General features: G+C 34.8%; 1 protein-coding gene, 1 long non-coding RNA gene and 1 pseudogene across 6 annotated transcripts; 2 read left to right on the top strand and 1 right to left on the bottom strand.

Annotated features, from left to right (window-relative positions):
• The first annotated feature begins 635 nt into the window (after positions 1 to 635).
• On the top strand, positions 636 to 13,197 carry LOC134267076 (uncharacterized). Of its 4 annotated transcripts, XM_062749291.1 has the most exons (4): positions 636 to 731; positions 9,881 to 9,995; positions 11,348 to 11,387; positions 11,689 to 13,197. In XM_062749291.1, the coding sequence occupies exons 2-4, from the start codon at positions 9,993 to 9,995 to the stop codon at positions 13,020 to 13,022; spliced, it is 1,377 nt and encodes a 458-aa protein (XP_062605275.1). In that variant the 5' UTR covers positions 636 to 731; positions 9,881 to 9,992; the 3' UTR covers positions 13,023 to 13,197. The 4 variants fall into 4 exon arrangements, with proteins under 4 accessions (XP_062605275.1, XP_062605276.1, XP_062605278.1 ...); XM_062749292.1 differs by lacking the exon at positions 11,348 to 11,387; XM_062749293.1 differs by lacking the exon at positions 11,348 to 11,387 and having other exon boundaries at positions 653 to 744; positions 9,898 to 9,995.
• LOC134267077 (uncharacterized) lies at positions 5,398 to 9,387 on the bottom strand. Of its 2 annotated transcripts, none has more exons than XR_009992090.1 (5): positions 9,161 to 9,387; positions 8,929 to 9,042; positions 8,209 to 8,317; positions 6,496 to 6,591; positions 5,398 to 6,338 (listed from the first exon to the last, which is right to left on the bottom strand). It is a non-coding gene; the product is annotated as an uncharacterized LOC134267077 (long non-coding RNA). The 2 variants fall into 2 exon arrangements; XR_009992091.1 differs by having other exon boundaries at positions 8,209 to 8,314; positions 9,161 to 9,386.
• A 1,421-nt stretch (positions 13,198 to 14,618) lies between the features above and the next one.
• LOC134267074 (uncharacterized) lies at positions 14,619 to 15,553 on the top strand (annotated as a pseudogene).
• Positions 15,554 to 22,500: the final 6,947 nt, after the last annotated feature.

Genomic DNA, 22,500 nt, shown 5'->3' with positions numbered 1-22,500 from the left:
TATTTGTTTATACATGTAGCTATATTAACATATTGAAGTATGGCTTGGTTGTTTGTAAATGAACTATATTCTAGGCCATGTCATATACTTAGTGCACAGAACCTCTCCATTACTAAATGTCATGTGTAAGCAGTCCTGGGAGTTTCCCTGTTGACCTGTGGGTCACCAATTTTCTTACATGGACTGTGATTGGTTAATTTTTACTTATATGGCCAGTGTTATATTTTTACTACAGTAATAATATTTTTACAGGAGTAAAATTCATAAATTGTGAGTTAAATGGCTACATTGCATTTTCACTCCTGTAAAGGAGTATATTATTTTTACCGGGATTAAAAAGAATTTTACTTGGGTAAAAATAATTTTACTGAAGTAAAAATATTTTTACTGGATAAATAAATAATAATAAATAAATGTTTAATTCTTATCTGTTCAAAATTGTATAGTTCAACAAGAAATATAAATTTCATTCATTTTTATTTTAATTTGGTAGGCAAAAAATATATTTCTTTCATCCAATGAACATCATTTGTTTTTCCCGCCCTTACGCACTAGGTTTTCCGGGAAAATAATGTTTATATCGAAAACTTCTCGTAAAGTAGTTTTTCAACTTCCTGTCTGTTCATCTGCCGTGACACATTCCTAAGAAACATCCACATCTTCCCGGAAGAAATTATGAAAGGAGAAGTGGAGTACAGTAACAATTTTGAAAATAACTTCAACACTGGAGAGTAAGTATTAAACGTAATCTTTACAGATATACATGTAGATGGTTTAAATAGTCAATCATGTCATAATTAAAAGAAAACTTCTACATTTAGGGCATATATACGATACTTTAGTATCTAATGTGTTATTATATGATATAGGTCCCTGGCTTGGGAAATGCAAGATAATTGTTAATATGTTTTACGGTGTGACCGTTAATGAGGGCGGAGCCGTGAAGAGAAAATTGCTACATTTTATTTTTTAATGATAAATCAGTTGATCAGTTAAATTCTGAAATTGTCAATGCATATAGTCCTAAAGCAAACGGTTAGCTTCATGTAGATCTATGGTCAGTGTCAGAAAATCATAACAAAGAACTCAGTTCTCTTGAAAAAAAGTTTTCCCATCTCTTACATGTACCTCATTACTTTTCATTCAAATAATGCAAGATACTACTGAGTATTTCATCATGAGATGAATGGTTGTCTAGCCAGAGCACTTAAAGTCGAAGAACTTTGTGGGAAAAAAGAGGGGCATGCATTGGGCCATTGAACCAGTAATGGGTTCAACATACCAGGCCAAAGAAATGTGAGACACCTAGGTCCAATGACACCTTAAACTTTTATAGTTATACACATAACAGTAAACTCGTTCCAAAATACTAGTTATATCCAACAAATAATAATTCAAAAAAAAATAATAATCAATTCATAAACTTTTTCTCAGCACCAATTCTTTTTCTTTCACTTCTTGATTTATATACTTATTTAACAACTGTACACTTATCTAGAAACCTCAACTCATTTCTCAACTGTTATTACTGCCATTACATTATAATGATGTCATCTAAAGTAAGAACAATATCATTGTCAAGACCAGGTCAGAGGGCGAACTTGGGACCCAAACTACAGACAGATGATATACTTCCTCAGGCACGTAGTATCCGGGGGACCAGGGGGGGCCCCCCCACTTTTTCCCCCAACAATACGTTTACTATAGAAAATGTCTATTGAAAAGTTTGCCTTGAAAAAAGTTGGCCACTACTACCCCCCCCCCCCCCCTCCTCCCACGAAATAGGATTTTCGAGTCTGGATAATTTTTTTTTTCTTTTTTTTTTTAGCTTGTCAACTTTTTTTAGGTAAGTAAATAAATTTTTCTCAGGTTGCCCCCCCCCCCACTTTCAAAAACGATGCTACGTGCCTGCTGGATGAATCTAATCATCAGACCAACATTTGACTGAGTTACTATCACAAGGGTTGAAAATATAGAAGCATCACACCTTTATTTTAAACAAAGATTCTGATTATTTACTTCATGTTTTTAATAGATAAGCAGATTTATTAGGATCGAAAACTATATTAATATGCTTGATGTGTATTAAATTTGAGTATTTAAGTGTACATATAGGTACCAGTATGTATACATTAACAGCATGCACAGTCATGCACTGCACTTTGAAGTCGTATATAACTTTGTGGATATTTTCTTGTATATACTGAAAAATGTATGTACTACTAGACTGAACAACTACTACTCAGTATTACCTCTCCAGACTGTACATTATACATTGTTTAACTTATTTTTTCCAGCTTTAATTTAGACTTTATATGTAATTGCAATTGTCAAAAAAAATCTTTTTGAATTTTCTAAATGCATGCAGTGTACTACCGGTATTAGATTTTTCTTTTAATTGTGATCTTTATAAGAAACTGAAATTTTGTCATTTGAAAAAACTTTATAAAACAAAATATTAAATTTTAAAAAATCACAACAAAAATGAGATTCAGACTTCCATAGATCTGCTAATTTATGTATCCATGTACAAGTAGATATTCATAAATACATGTAATTTGGATACCTTAAAAAAAGGAAAAGAAAAAAAAGAAATCCACACCCTGTGAGACTTTTCACAGGGTATTTTATTTTATCAGTTAAAAAAAAATTTAAACGTTCAAAAAATTATACTGTCAAAAAAAATCCTCTATTTCTTGCTTGGTATGTATTGACAAGTATAATCCTGAAGACATTTATTATTCAATGGCAAATAAATAAGGATTTTCTTCTGAAAGGGGCCACAGATAGATCCGCTCCTCCATCGTGCAGACGACAGCGCCGCCTTTAGGGAAATTCTGACCAATCAAATGCCGTTTTACTTGTTAGCGCGAACTATAAATAGGGTCGGAAAGTCTCGTTTACTTTCACTTTCGTTTTATAACTTCCGGGCAGCTCAGCGTTCTTGGAGACAATGGATTACCGCTTCGCATTAGGTTTTAAGCCTCGCAGCGGACTAGTAAAGTCTGTCATGTCGTTTGTTGCCCGATTATTGAAAAGAAGAGGGGAAAGTGGATTGAGTTAAACAGGTAAACAGTCTTAAATTGCTTTTTTGTTTTATAAAGTGACGTACATACAAGCTATCCCGAATGGGGCACGATTAGCGAATATTTTGAAGCATAAAAGGAAAATTAAAATAGTTTTTAAATTGAAATAGCGTGTTTTCAAACTAAAAGGTTTCCCAAAGATTGGTTCCATAACTTTATTCCATTGATTTAGCTCACGGGACAATAGAATCAGGTCGGGATATAGTGTGCAAAGACATTGAAAACAAATGGGAAATACATGTACATATACATGTACATGTATCAAAATGCATCGATCACGGGGAAAAGGGTTGATAACTACATTTAAACATAATCCTGATAGAGATAACATTCGTTATTTAATTTATTAATAATATTATGCATATATCATTACAGTAGATACATGTATAAAGTAGATGAGCTAATTATGTACTCTGTCCTGTTGATCCAGAAATAAGAATGTCAATCATTACTTCTTGCATGTACACAGGCATGTATATACCCCGGTATTCAATTTCAATATTAACTGTAAAGCTTCATGAACCCTTCCAAAATGCTCTTAAAATTATGTGAAGGCATTTTTTCCTAAAATATACATGTAGTAATTAGCAGCAGCGGAACTAGGAATTTCATAACGGGGGATGGGGCGCAGTAGTAGGTAAAGGGATTTGGTTGCTGCATGGAAGGGAAAAGACTTGGCAGAAATGCAAGGGCAAAGCCCCCATAAAATTGAGGAAATTCGAACACCTGGCATTATCCCTTTGATTTTAGAATAGCATAAGCAAAATTTCATTTAAAAATTCAAAGGGATAGGGGGCACATGCCTGTCGCGCTTGCCCTGGATCCGCCTTATATAGATATTAGAAATTTTCTCATTTGTCGTACATGTAGCACTGCACTTTTCTTTACTTCAATATTTAAAACTTACTAGTTCAGTATCAAGTTCACAAAAGCTCACATAACATGGCAAATCAAGGGACCATATACCTTAAATGCTAGTTTAATTTGTCATATACTTTCTAAATAAAAATAAATCTGTAAATAACATTTGTGAACAAGTACTTTTCTCCTCTGTGTGCCTTACATTCATCCAAACAAATGAAATGCACATTCAACATTTAAGTTCTGCATAAAAATTGCTAACTGTGCTGAATGTTTGCACATTGTTTCAATGAATAACCTTTTCTTAAAAATTCTTCAGTATAACAAGACTAATATTGCATGTTTATTTCAATACACTATAAATACACTTCAGAACAAATTTAAGAAAGTCATGGTTTAATTTGTATATTTGGTAGTTACAATTACATAATACATGTGTATTTAGTTTTCTATATAAAGGATGTAAACAGGCATATTAAATTTATACAGTAAAACTCATTTAGTAGAACACAGATACATGTATTGCGAATTCAATCTATATATCTAAGTTATCTTGTTTCTCATGCTATATAAATTTTAAAAATCTTTTAACGGTTATAAAGAATTATGAATTTAGCAAAGTAATTTCATAAGCCTCAGTGACTTTTTTCTATAACCGAGTTTTACTGCATCATTGTTAATGCTAGTATTTAAGAAAGTATTCACTTTTTTTCTTGTACTCATGTAGTTGATCACTTCCACCTGATGTTTTTCCAGGTTCTCATGAAAAGTGTTTCATTTTGCAGTTTGCACCATTCCGCTTACAAATACCCGGTACTTTGCCGATGGAACTGACATCAATCAACCCCTCACAACACTGATAATTCATTAATGGAAGAGAATTTCCTTTGGGACAAACAAACTGTTTCAACATTTTTCATCTACAAGTTGATACTGATGAAATTTTGTTTGAAGTAAGCTAAGGCCATTCCAAGTTTTTTCCCTGTTTAGCGTCCACCCACCTTTCAAAAACCTACCTACCTATTCGCAAAAAACACACAAGCCAAAACATAAAATACATTCTTAAAAGTCATAAAAATGATGCCCTTCAAATGGTTTGATCTAACTAAGCTGCTTTAATAGAAGAAACATCTATTCTTTAGCAAAAAAAGGGGGATTAAATGCTTAAAATACACACAATATAACTTACCGTACAGAATTATTTGGAGAAATTGACAAAATTCAAAAATTTCTACTAAAGAATGGAGGCGTACAAGGCGAGGACAATCCCCCGCTCTGAAAAAAGACTTCTCTCAATTCTAAAAGTAGTATTTTTTATAAATTTTATGGTTTATATCATTTTTTCACATCAAATTATGTATTTCATTGTTTAAATAATTTATAAATAATTTATTTTTCACTCATGTTTTTAAGACATTTAAAAAAACAAAAAAAGGAAAAAAGCTTCACGTATGATTCGAACTCTCTCCCTAGTGCAGATTGGGTCCAAGACCAACCAGTTTAACCACTACGCTACGAAGTATATACATTGTTGATGTCTTTCATTGTGATTTAAATGAACGGGTTTGTTGAAGCGTAAATTTTTTCAGAAAAGTTCGATTTTCATATAGAATGGGTTCAGATTCCATTTTTTGGACAAATGAAATAGATTTCGCATTTACATTTTCATCATTTAAGCGTTTACGAAGAATGGAGACTTGACCCATTCATGTTCAAAATTCGTTTTTTATAGCTCTATTAAACCCATTTTCCACTAAATATGCTAAACTGTCAATTTTGAAATAAAGATTATCAAATGATATGTCGTTCAGTAAAATAAAATAATAGAATGTTTTGAAGATGACATTACCGAGAACATGATTTTAGAAAAATGTGACATTTCTGTGAATTTTGAAAATTGAGAAACGTTTTGTCTCAGAGCGGGGGATTGTACACGCCTTATACGCCCTCTTTCTTAATCGATTTCAGGACTCCTGCTGTTGTGTGTTTTTTCTTATATGGGGTGTCAAAAACCAAGGCGCATGCGGACGCTAAAAAAACATAGGAAAAACTTGGAATGGTCTAAAGGATAATGAGTACTAAAAGTACAAGCCAGATGAAATACAAAAGGGTTGATACAAGTCATTTCAAATTTTCTTTTCTTTGCAGGTAGTGATGAGTGCACTGAAAGAATTCTCAGGATCTCGTCCGACATCATAGGTACAACTGGTAACTGTGCTTTCTTGGTTATGTAAGCTGGCATATTGTGAAGGCGGTGATATACGTAGCTCCAATTCCAAATGATGCTTGACTGTTTTCCTTCAGTTTATAAGTAAACTTGGCTCGATATATGATGCAGTAACATAGAGCCATGTCATGTTTTAAATTACATCTTCCCACTGTCACAGAGTACTGAAATAAAAGGGATTTTGATTAAATATTTTTTTTTAATGGTATGTAACATAACATTCTACAGGAATTCAAATAAATTACCAATTATTATTAAATGTAAATCTTCTGAAGATGAAGGTTTTGCTTTGTTCGATCCTTTGCTGATAGGGCTACTTACCTTTAATAATGTCATGACAGGATAGGTACATGGCTGGTCTTTATGCTCGATAAGTTCTCAATCAAAACATCCATTGCAAGATGTGCAGACAATAACCTGTAATTAAACAATCTTCTGTTACATGTCATTTGAATTTTGGTTATTTTGCACAGTTGTATGCACACCTGATAATAATTAGGTGCCTGACAAATAATGAGTTGCTGGTGTAAATCTGGCAAATATCTATTTATTTGACACAAATCAGAATCTTCTATAATTTTAGAAGAAAATCAGAATAAAAATTGTCTTTTTTATACACACGCACAAAATGTTTTCATTTAAAATTTCTGGTATAAAAATTGTGCATTTGTTATATCTTCATATTTAGGGTGCCCCTACCAAGGCTAACAATAAAAAAAATTTTGATGTACTCCGACTAACCTGTCAACATCATCCCAACCCATTAAATTAATTTTTTTCAGCACTTCATTTTTTTTTATTCCCCACCCCCTTATTTCCATAGATGTTTTAAGCGAAGGTATAATTTTGTCTAATGTCTGTGATTTTTTAATATAACAATTATCAATTCGTTCAATACTGTAATGCCAAAAAAAATTACCTACCAACCAACCTTGATAAAAAGTGGGTTAGAGTAATCAAATAAGAATATTTTAAATTATGGCCAATGTTGTCTATTTTATTTGTTATTTTAAAAAAAATTCCATATATGTAATATAAAATTATACATTTAATCAGTATATAAGGCTGTTTCACCCAATTTTAATAGTGAGGTGAGATGACAGTACAGATAAATTATGGGTAAATGTCTAAAACTGTGGGGTGGGGGTTGAGGGTAAAGCATCAATGGACAATAACAGACCTTTTTAAGTTTTTGTCATTCTATGATTTACCATGTATGAGAATAACTTTTATCTATGTATAGAACTTACCAGCTTAGTGTGGACTTTCAGTAAGACGTGGCATTCTTCACGTTACCTAATTGTATACCCATTATGTAGCCCAGAGAGGGTTCCATGTTTGTTCGCCTGATTTCTTGTTCGCTCAGATTCTGCTCGTCCTAAAACTTGTTCGTACAGGGTTTGTTCACCGTAATTTAAAGTAGAATAAAGTCTAATGAATTTCTTTCCTAATTTTTGTACATTCAAAATAAAACAGATCGTCACTGTGTCCGTCAGACGTTATACATGTGCATGGTCAGCGGTCACACCTATTAACGGCTCAGTCCTTTAATTGTTTTCAAAGCAAAACATCGTGCAAATCATAGAAATAACACGGATGTATCCCCCTATTTCACATTGATATTAATCATCTAATTTACTATAGTGCAAACACTTACTTATTAAAAAAAAACTTACTATAGAATCAAATCAAAAATTAATTTATTGCTCTTCGATCATATCAGAATTTGAGAAAAAAAAAATTCAAGTTCGTAAGGGAAATAAATAGAAAAAAAAATGATAAACTTGTATGTTAATTTTTAATTCATATATATACAAGTATATAAAAGCATTGGTGAACCTCATATAGGGCGAACAAGATATTGGGCGAAAATATTTCCGGCGAACAGATTCTGCGCTAATGAACATTTGCGAACAGGTATATCCGGCGAAAAAACCCGTTACCCCCAGAGAATGCCACGCCCTACTGAAAGTCCAAACTAAGGTGAAAATCGTCCTATGCCCTAGAACATATTTTGTTGCATCAATTTCATACCTGTATTTGATTTGCATTTTGAAGAATGTTGATCAAAATCTTAGGTACTGCTTAAAGCAACTGCATCTTTCAGCTGTGTTCCTCAACCACGTTCTCAGTTGTACTTCTGCTATAAAGAACAAGTTTTAATGTAATTATGTAACCAAGATCAAGGAATAAATTGAACAGATAGAAATTAAACCAATTGCCCACACCATGTTCAGGGAACATACACTTTTTAATTAAGAAATTTGGTTGTGTAAAAATTGTTATTGTAGCGATATGAATTTTGTTAAACATGTTAAACAGCTGTTAAATGTTGAATACAGAGAACTAGCAAAATATGTAAACATCTAGTCCTTGGGGTCCAGTACAATCACTAGATTTAGCTACGTAGGTAAAATTACCTACGTAACTTTATTTACCAACCTCAGGTAGGTTTATTTAGCTATTTCAATGTAACTTTTCAAAATTTTATTTTTTATTTAAAAGAGACAAAAACTCGCAATAAAGAGACTATTGATATTCATACTAGGGAGGCTTATAAAAAAAAATTGAGTTGGTAGCTAAATAAAGCTACCTCAGGTAGGTAAATAAAGCTATGTAGGTAAATAAAGCTACGTAGCTAAATCTAGTGATCGTACCAGAACTGATAAATGTCCACAAATATTCAATTCTCGATCCACTGACATACAACAGGTAAAACTTACCGAAAAATCGTATTTTTAATAAATTATTTACCCAAACAAAAGTGATGCAGCCACAATATGACGTTTGTACCCATCGGACACTGACAAAACTCTTCCTCTGTAATCAGCTGATAATAACATTATCGTCCTCTGATTTAAGAAAAATCTGTGAACAGATTAATTGAATACATGATTGGGAAACTTTTTCATTCGTGTATGACATGAAACACTTCTTTTTTGCTAAAAATAAACACGAAACAGATGACATTATCTGACTTGTTTACCTGTACTTTGATCGAAATTTTCCTCGTTAACACTCGCACCCAAGCTTTTAAGGCACGCAATTCATCCATCGTAAGTCGGAGAACCCTTCTGCTTTGTAAAACTACTTAACTTTTTCTCGAAAGCTTTGTATAAACCAGAAACATGCTTAAATCAATACACAACTCTAATGTCTGAGCTGCCCGGAAGTGAAAATTATCGTAAAATCTCGCGAGTCACGTGACGAGACTTTCAGACCCTATAAAACCTAAGCGTCTAAACCGAAAGTAGGAAGGGCCTGATTACTAATGGATTTGATTTGAAGTTGAAAAGAATCACTAAACACTATCCTTGGGTAAAATGTTTTTTACTTTGATGAGTCTCATCAGCAACGAGAATTAGCGCGTGGATAAAATCGACGCCATTTTAGCGACGACGCCATATTGGCGACAAGAATCTCAGTTCCATAGGTATTGTAAATGACATATAGTTTACAATAGATTTCTTTTATTTTTCATATACATACGTGTTACCTATAGGGAGAGCTTCGCTCTCACGGGCCCTTCGGGCCCGTGAGAGGGCTCCGCCCTCTATTATGTAAACAGAGAATCAATACAGCTTTTGCCATAAATCTGTGAGAAATTCTACTTGTTTACCAGTTTGACAATCTGATAACGCATTGAAAATAATGTTAATTCATCATGTTCATGAAAGTGCATATGTATATGAATATTATTTGACAGAAATACCACTAACTAAGACACCCAAGTTGTTTAAAACTGATGGTTGCTCATTTCCAGTAAACTACATGTAGCATTTGACAACAGACCAGGTGGATGATGGAGACTGATCAGAATGGTATTATAAACTTTTCTTTTCTTCTCCTTAAATAAAAAGATTTCACAAATGGTAAGAAAGTATTTATCTAAAGGATTATGATGTAAATGTTTTGCATTTGTGATATACACATAATATACCGGTATGTCACATTTTACTTTGAGCATAGGTAACCAATTTGTTAAAGTTGTCATAAAAAATTGAGAATGTTTGATAATTTACAATACATTGTAGATTGTTGTGTTGTATTCTACAAAAATGTCATTTGATTCTTTGCTAGCCAAGGGTTTTTGGACTGTTTTGTTCCCTTTTATAAGGAGCAGAGCAGACTGAAAAACCTTCACTATCAACATGATCAAAGATGCTAAAATGTACATTGTAGTATTTATAGCAATTTCAAAAGGATACATTTTGTTTATACTGTTAACAAGCAAATTCAAAGAATTGGGGTCCCCCACTTTCGGTGTCTTTGTGGGTGAGATGTTATTTTTTATAACATATTGTGTGTAATATGAACATATTATCATATGTAATTTATTTAGAAAGTAACATTGAAGTTGGTTTTTTGTGAAGTACGAAAGCCCTAGCCCTCACCGTTCAAAAGTTATGCCATGGTCAAGGTTAAAGTTTTTTCAAAAGTACGTAAATCTCCAAGGTCAAGGTCAAAAGGTCAAGGTTGTTGGTATCCAATGAAATGTCTTGCCACAAGGAATACATATGTGAAATATAAAAGTCCTAGTATCCACTGTTTAAAAGTTGTGACCAAGGTTAAAGTTTTTAAAAAGTAGTTAAAACTCCAAGGTCAAGGTCAAAGGGTAAAAGTTGTTGGTATTCAATCAAAGGTCTTCTCACAAGGATTACATATGTGAAGTACAAAAGCCTTAGTCCTCACCGTTCAGAAGTTATGGTCAAGGTTAAAATTTTTTCATAAGTACGTAAATCTCCAAGGTCAAGGTCAAAAGGTCAAGGTTGTTGTTATCCAATGAAAGGTCTTGCCACGAACAATAAATATGTGAAATATGAAAGTCCTAGTACCTACTATTCAAAAGTTATGGCCAAAGTAAAAGTTTGGAATTTTTGTGTAAAAGTATGTCAAACTCCAAGGTCAAGGTCAAAAGGTCAAATTTGGTGGTACCCAAAGAAAGGTCTTGTCACAAGGAATACACATGTGAAATATGAAAGTCATAGCTTCACTAAATCTAAAGTTATGGGCAAGGTTAAAGTTTTTGTGACGGACAGACTGACAGACAGACAGACGAATGAGATTTAATGTCCCCTCGCTTTCGTGAAAGCAGGGGACAAAAAAGGTAGATCATTAGATAGCATACGACATTGTATCTCTATAAGGAGTGTTTTTCATGATGGTTTTATAGCCTGAGGGTGAATTCATTATGGATTGGACACCCTCAGAAAGTAAGAGCCTCTTACTTTAAAAAATATTGTGTTATACTTAAAACAGTGGTTAATCATAAGGAAATAATTTGAAAACTAGCAAATTCAAAGGTCTTAATTTTTAGATGAATAAATGCAGATATATGTGATTGAATTATTGAAAAGTGGTTGCCAGTTTTAAAAATAAATTAATAAAATTTCATATTTGTACTGGATAAGAAACCTAGTACACTGACATGTTCCTTACTCTTCCAATAAGTAAATTTGTATGTTCATTATTGTTCCATTAAGTGACGACTTTATACATGTACATATTTTGTAGAAAATCTAGAAAACTGGAGGAACTTTTTACAGCCTCTTCAATCTAAGCGCAAGGCTAAAAATTGCCATGGCATCAAAATTTTTGATATAAATTTTGGAAATGATTGTTTGTCCCAAGAATTTGCAATAAAGTTGATGAAAGATAAACCTTATAGTATAACATTCGAACCACCAAAAGCTCAAGAGAACGCACCGACACAGCAAAATAACGCCTCCTTTCACGAGTCTGATACACAACCTTCTTTCTCCGAAATTGATGCTTCCAATGAAAATTCCAGAGATAATCCGATAGTAATCAATGATGAGGAGCCGTGTACCTCTTACTCACAAATCCGTCATGGAAGTCCTAAAACTCCGAACACTTTTGATAAGCAAAATGGTATGTTCACAAATAGTTTGAAAACCAAACAAAGGAGAAACAAAGGAAAGCTGATTCCTTGGATTAAAAATAAGCATATTCAGGGGAAATCGAAATTCAGTATTCATATTGATACACTACATGTGGGTGACAAGTACTCTGTGCAGCGACGACGAGCGAGGAATGCTTTAACGAAGTCTGCGAGAATTGCCAATAAAAAAGACGATTTTGACTTACCGTGTTCTCAGTGGAATATTGTGTTATTATCTCGCTACTTCTGTTTCAAGGACTGTGTGGAAAAGTTGGAGTTGAGAGAAAATATTGACAACCGTGAAGGCGACTTAGACAGAATAATAGAAGACTTTATGTACAGAATGACAATTGCTTCGTCTAATTTCAAACAAAATGTAGAAAAAACAGAAGAAACTCTGAATTTTATCTCCCTGTGCAATACTGAAATCGGTGCAAGATTAGTTTTAAATGAAATCATGTTCCCCGTCTGTGCATATCTGGGACTTTCGATTGAAATTGAAAAGACTGTTGACTGCGTTTTCCTCCCTAAGTCCAGATTTGACTACAGAATAATTAATTCAGATGGGGACGCTGTTGGAGCAGTAGAGGCAAAGAGCGCAGGATCTCTGTGCCAAGAATCAATAGTGCAGGCCATTACACAACTATGTGTACTTCAAACTGAACACCTTGTCAAAAAAGACACTGACCAAGTTGTAAACACGCCTCTTTTCAATATTCTGACAGACGGTATCCGGTACGTCTTCATCGTTCTCCGAGGAAAGAAATTACAGTTTGAACAGGTTGATGGTAGGGTTTCCGTGAGAGAGGTCAGATCGTGGCACGATGTGAAAATTCTGTACAGGTCATTGGTGACCTTGATGCGAGAACAAACACTTCCGCCGGAAGTTATCGATCTATCAACCAATGAAAATGACGTAGAGCTGATTGAAATGGCCTTAATCTAGAAATAGGTGTCAGGATATTTATCCTCTTAGAAAATGACCACCATTTAACTTTCTAGGGAATGAATCGGAAACTTGTTTTTCTTCATCATTTTCAAATGTTTTGATCAACAAATACAAGGGATGTTGACCCTTCATCTGAAGACAGACATGAGACATTACTTGTGATGATTTTTTTTATTTAAATATTTTTGCGTAGTCGGTAGTATTTTAGCCATATTTTAGCGTTATAGGTAAATATAAAAAGAGGAGAAAACGTGAAAAGTGAATTTATTTACTTGTAACACTTCTTATCAGGTGTATTTTATTTTAGATGCAGGGATAAAAATTTGATGTTACTAATATGAATTTTATATTTATGACGCTTAATATTATCTACTTTTTATTTATGACGCTAAATATTATCTACTTTTTATTTATGACACTAAATATTATCTACTTTTTATTTATGACGCTAAATATTATCTACTTTTTATTTATGACACGAAATATTATCTACTTTTTATTTATGACGCTAAATATTATCTACTTTTTATTTATGACACGAAATATTATCTACTTTTATACCTCATTTATTTAAACAATATTTTACTTATATTTACAAATGTGAATGGGACTAGGCAGCATGCTCAGCCAATTCAGTCCTCTCTATAATTATTTTTTCTAAGTCTTGAAAATAAATTATTTGTCATTTTACTTACTGTTTCAAATTTTTTTTTTTGACATCTTCATTTTAATAGACATGTTTATTTATAAAACGATAAGCACTGCACCATACTTTAGAAAACTCTAAACACTGATGAACTATGTGGGGTGCTAGGGTTATATATCACTGTTGTCTGAATTTTTGCAAAGTAAACCCAGGACACGTGATGCAAAAGAAGGTACTTATTTCGGAAATAAGTCCACATTACGATACAAGACTAGCAAAATTTTAAAATGCACAAAATGAAAACCTCTCGGTCAAGATATTTTAATTGTTTCTTCGATTTTTATGAACAAACCATAAAACGACGTTGATGAGTACTAAAAGTATTGTACTATTGATTGGTTATTAGTTTGACATTTAATTCGGTTCGAAGATCAACCCAAAAATGCCACCTTGGGTTGGAGGCGGCGAATTCCCAGTTTTCATCATGGCGCCGGTTCTGACGTTTTCCTGGCACATAAAACACAAAATCATTTATTTATTAAAGCTTGAACATGCTAAAACACATCAGCAATAATAGTATTTCGGAATTATTCTGTTCTTGCACGTTCTTAAATGAAATTATCATTTTAAAGAGAATGGGTTGTTTTTTAGATTGTCAGGAGCTTTTTCGCAACTGCCTAAACGGTTTCTTGGATCCGCCAAATGAATGCGACAGCTAGTCATAGGCGACATACGTTTCTCAATCGTGCATGATACTATCATGACCTACATTGCATTATGTACCTACATGTCTATACTTGCTCTATCATTGATAGAGCAAGTATAGACATGTAGGTACATAATGCAATGTAGGTCATAAGGTAACTTAGTTAGAATAATCTAACTGTGTCTCGGTACAGGCCCTTACCACAACTGATAATGTATTACTAGGAAATGGCACCTCAAATATGAAATCTACAAGTACCAGCCATGCCAATGGCGAAATCAAGAGATCACCAATTGCTTTCCCTCAACAAGATCTGTCCTCGCCTGATCTGGAAGTGGATGGAATCGACATAGTGGCAGACGTAAATCCACAGCATCTGGCTTCCCTTGAAAAGGAGCATTCAATTGAAAGACCACGAATTAGAGCTGAACGTACACCGAATAAAAAGAAGACATCGACAAGCCCTGTTCTCAATGGAATTTAGACTTATTTTCTCGCTATTTCGATTTCGAAAGCTCTGTGGAAGAGTTGGATTTTCAACAAAGTATTTGTGAAAATGAATTACAAGTAGATCAGATGATTTCCGAGTTTAAACGAAGAATCCATATAGCATCCTCAACAGTTAAATTTTTCGGACATGAAAAAGAAGAAACGCTAACTTGTAACTTTGAGTCTCTGTGTAGAACAGAAGTGGGAACAAGGCTTATACTAAATGAAATTTTCTTTCCACTCTGTTCATGTTTAAACCTTTCTGTTGAAATTGAAAGAAATGTGGATTGTTCTTATCTCCCCAATTGCAAATTTGATTATAGAATCGTCAACAGTAATGGGGAGGTTATTGGAGCAGTCGAAGCCAAGAGCTCTAGATCTCTCAAGCCAGATTCTGTAGTTCAAGCTGTCCTAGAACTCTGTATACTTCAAACAGAGCGCCTGACAAGGAAAACGAACAACAAAAACAAGACAAACATGCCTCTTTTTAACATCTTGACAGACGGTGTGCGATATGTCTTCATCGTTCTTCAAGGAGACAAATTACAGTTTGAACAAAGATTCAACAAAATTCATGTCAGGGAAATGGCCACGTGGGATAATGTTAAGAACCTTTACAATTCCTTACTGCATCTTATGCGCTTAAAAGAACATGTAACTGATTCACTAGATATAGTGGAGCTGTGAACATTTTAAATCTCTGCAAACGAAGCTGGTTGGGGAGGGGGTTAACATAGAGTCAACGAGGGTGTGTCATGAGGTTGACTTATAGGGAATCATTCCAAAAAAGTTTAATGTCACTGGTAGAAAAAAAACAGAAATCATGCCGTTGATATACAAGTATATTGTAATAGAGAACAAAAGGCCAATAGGCCACGTCGCTCACCTGAGCACATAAGATGGGAATAAAGAACAAGAGGCCCACGGGCCTTATAGGTTACCTGAGTATTGTGCAACAACTTTCAAACAATTAAATTTGGTTCGTGTTTTTAACCAGAGGCCATGAAATTTGCAATTCACAATTTTTAAATTGCTTATCATAAGTATAGACTTAGCATGTTTACTCTATTTACTTAATATCCAGAGGTAGATCAGAATAACATTAAGAGAAAATGCACTTCTACTTTATAACCAGTTGTGCACCTCATCCCAAAGGAACCACTGACTCGGGGGCCACATATTTCAAAATTTTGCAAATTTGATCATAAAATGGTTGTTTAATACCAAAGAGCAGATTTCAAAGCAATAATTTATTTTCAGACTATGTACCCCGCCCCCCCCCCCCCCCCAACCAGGGGGGGGGGGGCATAAAATAACCATTTTGCTAGATACACCTTTCTTATATACTTGGATCATTGGGAGAAAACACAGGAGCAAAGGAAAGATTTTCAAAGAATTAATGTATTTTCATTTATAATCAATAGAGCCCCGTCCTAACACCAGAACCCTTTGACCCTGGGGCCTCAAAATTCACAATTTTGGAAGAGGCAATCTTGCTCAACATAACTATGTACTTACATTGTTTATTTAATACCCAGAAGCAGAGAAGATTTTCAAAGAATTAATGCATTTTCACTTTATGATCAATAGAGCCCCTCCCTAACACCAGAAACCCTGACCCTGGGGCCACAAAATGAACAATTTTGGAAGAGGCACTCTTGCTCATCATAACTGTGTGCTTGGTTAGTTTTTTAATACCTAGGAGCAGAGAAGAAGATTTTCAAAGAATGAATGCATTTTCACTGTAACCAATAGGGCCCCTCCCTAACACCAGAACCACTGACCCTGGGTCATAAAATTCACAATTTTGGAAGAGGCACTCTTGCTCATCATAACTATGTGCTTGGTTAGTTTACTCAGGACCAGAGTAGAAGATTTTCAAATAAATCACGCAATTTCACTATATACTAGTAATCTATATAGCCCCGCCCTAGCACTAGAACCCCTGACCCTGGGGCCATGAATTTCACAATTTTGGTAGAGGACTCAATACTCATTAAATTCATGCCAACAGTTTGCCTGCTTGATGTCCAGGAGTAAAACCGGTCACGGTAGCCTAGTGGTAGAGCGTTCGCTTCGTGATCATTCATGGCCCCAGTGTCAGCGGTTCTAGTTTAAAGATCTTGCCATCATTTAGATATTGTGAAGTTGCCCAATCCACACATTTGTTTCTTTTTACCCTGCAGTCTGACGTCAGTGACGTCATAGACGTAGTGTTTGAATTCTCAGTGCAGCGAGATCAAGTACACACACCCATCATGATCAGTTAATTATTTCATTGTATCGTGATAAATTTCTGAAGCAGATTTTTTAATTTAATATTTTTTCGTATTAAGTAGCAGAGATTCTCTCTATTAAGATAATTTTGAATGTTTATATTTTCGTGTGACTTCACAATTGATTTCCCGCACTCGGAAAATACAAACGTTAAGAGTTTTTATCATGCTTCCGTGCGATATTGAGGTAAGCTTCACCCTGTAATATTTTTACAGTAAATAATTACGATAGAGGACTTACATTCAACCGTGAATTTAGAAATATTTATTGACAGAATTTTTTCCCAATGAGATTTCTGTCGTTGAAGCTGTCTTGAAAAATGCAGAAATTATCCCACCCAAATACTATATAAAATTAAAACAATTGCTTTCAGATAATTTAAACATTATGAATATTCTGAAATATTTGAGTGTATTGTGGTAATTATCATTTTTTTACACGAATTTCCTCACTCCACCCAAGTGTAAAAGGGGTACCAAAAGAATCGAGTTGTGGCCCTTGTTGTATGGCTGCACTTTGTTTTCGCTCTCACCAAAAAATGTAATTTCTTCTACTAAAGTGTGGTGATCGGGTGAAATGACCGGTTTTATTGATAGGACATTGAAGGAGGCTTGACGATGGACACATGAATGTTTGACTTGAGATTGAGGAGGTTTATGGAAAGTTTTTGTTTACGTTTGTGGTTGAGGTAACTATGTGAACACTGCTCATACACTCTCATACACTCTTTGTTATATTAAAATTGAATTTTCATAGTATGTGTGATAAAAACAAACGTAATCTAAGTGACATTTCACTGCAATATTCTGACGTTGCGAGTAAAAAAACTCGAGAGGGATCATTAAACAACTCAGGTATGGAGGGTACGTCCAATCAACTCGGGGCGCCGGTCTGTAGTTCCACCCCTGACACGCATCCCTCGTCAATGTTGCAACATCCACCCTCCCATATTGGTTATCCGGCACAATACATAGTTAATCCTCAGCCTCTAACAATATCAAGCGATGATTTACAAATCAAAGTACTCAGAAGTACTGAAAGCCGGGCTCATTTACAAGGTAATGAACAAAGACCACTATGACAGTTTAAAATCAAGCTGATTCAGCCATTGAAAAGATGATTATATATATCTATGCCATACATAGCATTAAAAAGCTTTAAAATTAATTAAAATGTAGCTAGAATTTGACAGCGTAAAATATTTGTCACATGTATCATTTGGGGGTTTTACATACCCACAAAAGTAAATAAACACTGATGCAGCAAGATTATTTAAGGTCACACAATTATGCACAGATGGGTCCTCAGCGGGGAGTTTTGCATCAAAGCGTACATCAAGTCAGTAATGATGTTTCCCGCATTTGTATTAGCCTGATAGTACACCCTTTATTTATAGAATATGACGCAGACAGGGATACCTGTTGAATACCTTTCGCATATTTTAACCAAATAATTAATCAGCGAAAACGATAGAAAGTATTTTATTATAATTATTTTTTGACAATTTCAGATAACTATGAAAGTTTAATTCAGTGTTTGTATTGCCTCAAAAGTGATTGCGCAGATGTACTATATTCTAACTCGTAAATTTAATTTGGCGGTGAAGAAGCAGCATTTTCTGTTGCTCACCGTCGCAATAGCCGGGCATTTCTCTACGAGAAATGAGCCCGGCTAAAAATAGCCGACGCCGTTAGCGCATCTGTTAGAGCTTCTATCAGAGAGGAGATCCAGGAGTTGATTCATCAGATAACAGATAAGATGATGGAACCACTACGGTCTGAGGTCAGCCTTCTGCGTAAGGAAAACGAAAATCTGCGTCTTCAGGTAGACGAATTGGAGCAATATGGTCGAAGGCCCCTCATCCGTGTTTCCGGCATTCCTGAAACCCCTGATGAATCAACTACTGAAAAGCTTCTAGAAGTGACATCATCTGCGGGAGTTGCGCTTTCAGCATCTGATATTGTGACCTCCCATCGTGTTGGCGACCCACGGAAACAAAGACAGTCACCGAGACAAATCATTGTCAGACTCCAGTCTACCGATGTCAAGTTTTCATTGATGAAGGAAGCCAAGAAACTGCGGAAAAACTATCAAACTAAGCAAATCGTTATCAACGAAGATCTAACCAAATACCGTGATCGTCTTCTTTACTTCTGCAGGCAGCTCTGTCGAGAACACAAGTTAAAGCAGGCCTGGACTTCCAACGGTAAGATTACCGTCCGTGACCATGGGGATAGGACTTATGCGGTCCGTAAGGAGTCGGACCTAGTCCCTTTTGGCCATGTGTTGAAAGAGAGTGGCCCCACATAGACCACTCTGCTGATTTACATCGTGCCTCGCCGTAGTCAATCAAATAACATTTTGCCATCATAGATAGATATGATTGCGAAATTATGTTAATACAAAGTTATTTGTTAATATTTCTATATTTATAAATTTATGTATAGAATAGTACCTATGTACATTGTGCTTAGTAATGAGTAGTTTCGAGTAACCCCCCCCCCCCCCCCCCCTCACTTAAAAATTACATCTTTAAGTTTTAATTTAACCTTTCACCCCTACCACGTTCAAAACCCCACTCCCATATTTAAGCAAATGTTCACATCTTACTTTCTATTGTGTATATATGTTGCGTTTGTTTGTACATTCTTTTCTTGTTTATATGTTGACAGAGATGTTCATAACATTGTGGTACCATACGCGGACCATGTCCACTTGTTCCCATATTCAGTCATTATCATTTCATCATATTTCATATTACCCCACCTGACCCGATTTTTAACATTTGAAATCTACCAAAACTCAGGTGTTACCTGATTAATGTGTGTAGACATTTCTAGCTACCGGGCTAGTGTGGGGTTATTTTATCACATTGCCATTTTTCCCAAATCATTATTAAGTTTAAAAGATTTTGTTTGTATCAATTTACTTTTACAGTACGGCATAAAATGTTTACATATCATCATACTTTTACATGTATTGGCAAACATGGGGCTAAACAACATTATGCACGACAATATTTCAATCAAATGTTCCACCAATACCAACGCACCCGTATTACACAATTTATGTATGTATATATCTATGACTCTTCTTACTTTCTTGTATACACTTCTCCTACTCATGTCAGGTGATATTGAAGTGAATCCAGGACCTACCTTATCACCAAGTGTCTCATGTTCAATATCCACATGTAGTTCATCAACAAATACTCAAAACAACACATCATTCGACCCAAATAGATTTACTTTCGCCCACTTAAATGTACAAAGTCTAATTCCCAAGATCCAAACACTTGAAGCAGAACTTCACCATCATACCATCCTTTCGTTCACTGAAACATGGCTTCACGAAAACAACATTAACTCAGACATCGATTTACACAACTTTCAGTCTCCATTCTGTCGTTGTCGAAAGTCGAAAACGGGTGGGGGCGTGGCAGTATATGTCAAGGACAATATTTTCGCAAAACGCCGAACTGACCTCGAACCAACCACGGTTGAGTGCGTTTGGTTGGAACTTTTTATGGGTGGCCAATCCTACCTGTATGGAACCTTTTATCGACCCCCAAACTCTCCTGTATCTATATGGAGTGATACTGAGAACTCCATAGACTTAGCTTATAACACTAAAATAAGTAAAATAATTATCACAGGCGATTTTAACGCAAACTTACTGACCAACAATTATCAATCTGATTATCTCGTCAATATAATGGCTATGTACAACATGACCCAACTAATTGAAGAACCTACTCATTTTACCGAAGAATCTTCTACACTTTTGGATGTTATTATGGTCAGTGATAATAATATTCTGGAAAAAGTTTACGTTGGTGATTGTTTTCTGGACCAGAACGTACGTTATCATTGTCCTGTCTATGCGTTGATAAGTCAATATAATCAAATATCTCACACATTTAAACGCGAAATTTGGCTATTCAATCATGGCGATTATGATTCATATAGAGATAACCTGAACTCGGTCGAGTGGGAAGAAATACTTTCCGATTCTGACATCGACATCAATGTAAAAAGATTTAACGAAACAATTATAGAGCATGCTAGAAATAACATTCCCAATAAGATAGTGACAATTAGAAAATCCGATCCTCCTTGGATAAATAATGCAATTCGAAAACTTATCCGGAGACGGAAACGATTACATTCAATCGCTAAACGAACTGATCACCCTGACAAATGGTCTGAATTTAGAAAAGTAAGAAACCAATGTATATGTACTGTTCGTAATGCTCGCGAGGACTACTACAAAAAGCTATCAAATAATATATCCGAGTGTAATGACTCAAGAAAGTGGTGGAATATGGTAAATAAAATATCCAACACTCAGACCCGAAATGATTTACCTCCCTTAGAGGTTAATGGTAGTGTTATTGATGATAATTTCGATAAAGCAACCGCATTTAACAATTTCTTTACGAACCAGTCAAAGATCGACGATTCATCAGCGAGTCTTCCGCATACTAGTATATGTAATAACAATTTCGATTCTGATTATTCTGAAATAATACTGACTGTTGATGAAGTTACTAACGTCCTTCTTTCATTAGATACGTCTAAGGCGACTGGGCCAGATCTCGTAAACCCGCGACTTCTAAAGGAAGCTGCAACAATCTTAAGTTTTCCATTATGCAAATTATTCAACAAATCACTCCAAAGTTCAGTGTTTCCTACTGAATGGAAACAAGCAAACGTTACACCTGTTCACAAAAAAGGCAAACGAAATGATATCAACAACTAGTGCTAATTGTAACGGGGACCGTTACAGATGTTCCCCAAACGCTCCCCAACTCTCTTTTTGTGCCATATTCCCTGTAAGCTTCATTAAATAAGACAAACTCTATTCATTTGAGACTTTAACAACGTTTATACAGAAGTGTACCGAGTTCATTCAAATTTTAGCATTGCACGCGTGTGCATGTGAATGCATATGCGTAATGACCATATCATCTTGTCTACACAATCTATATATTTTAATATACTAAATATTAAAGTATTTAATACAAAAGTATTAAAAAATACGCTCATTCAAATGTATTTTTGATTTTACTCATTTCACGTGCACACACGTGCATACGTGAGCATGGTAACCATACCTTCTTGTAGAAGTCTATAACATCTATCTATGTTCTGAATCCCACCCCGTTTGGTTGAAAACCAAGGGAGTTATAGCGGTTTATAGTTTCAACCAATCAGATTGCAGCACACGTACATGCACTTGCATGCATGTGCATGGTGACCATACCTTCTTGTAGAAGTCCATTATATCTATCTATGTTCCAAATCCCATCCTGTTTGGTTGAAAAACAAGGGAGTTATAGCTATATAAAGTTTCAG

This window comes from Saccostrea cucullata, unplaced genomic scaffold (genome assembly GCF_032062105.1).
Source record: "Saccostrea cucullata isolate Sc308-1 unplaced genomic scaffold, CSIRO_AGI_Scuc_v1 ctg9807, whole genome shotgun sequence".
NCBI classification, from domain to species: Eukaryota; Metazoa; Mollusca; class Bivalvia; order Ostreida; family Ostreidae; genus Saccostrea; species Saccostrea cuccullata.
Note: the sequence above shows the minus strand (reverse complement) of the source record. Positions and strands in the feature narration are given on the sequence as shown.

Excerpts from the sequence above, each read along its gene's own strand:
- LOC134267076 (XM_062749291.1), top strand. Across the intron at positions 11,388-11,688 it reads GGATTGGACACCCTCAGAAA|AAAATCTAGAAAACTGGAGG; the intron begins GTAAGAGCCTCT and ends CATATTTTGTAG.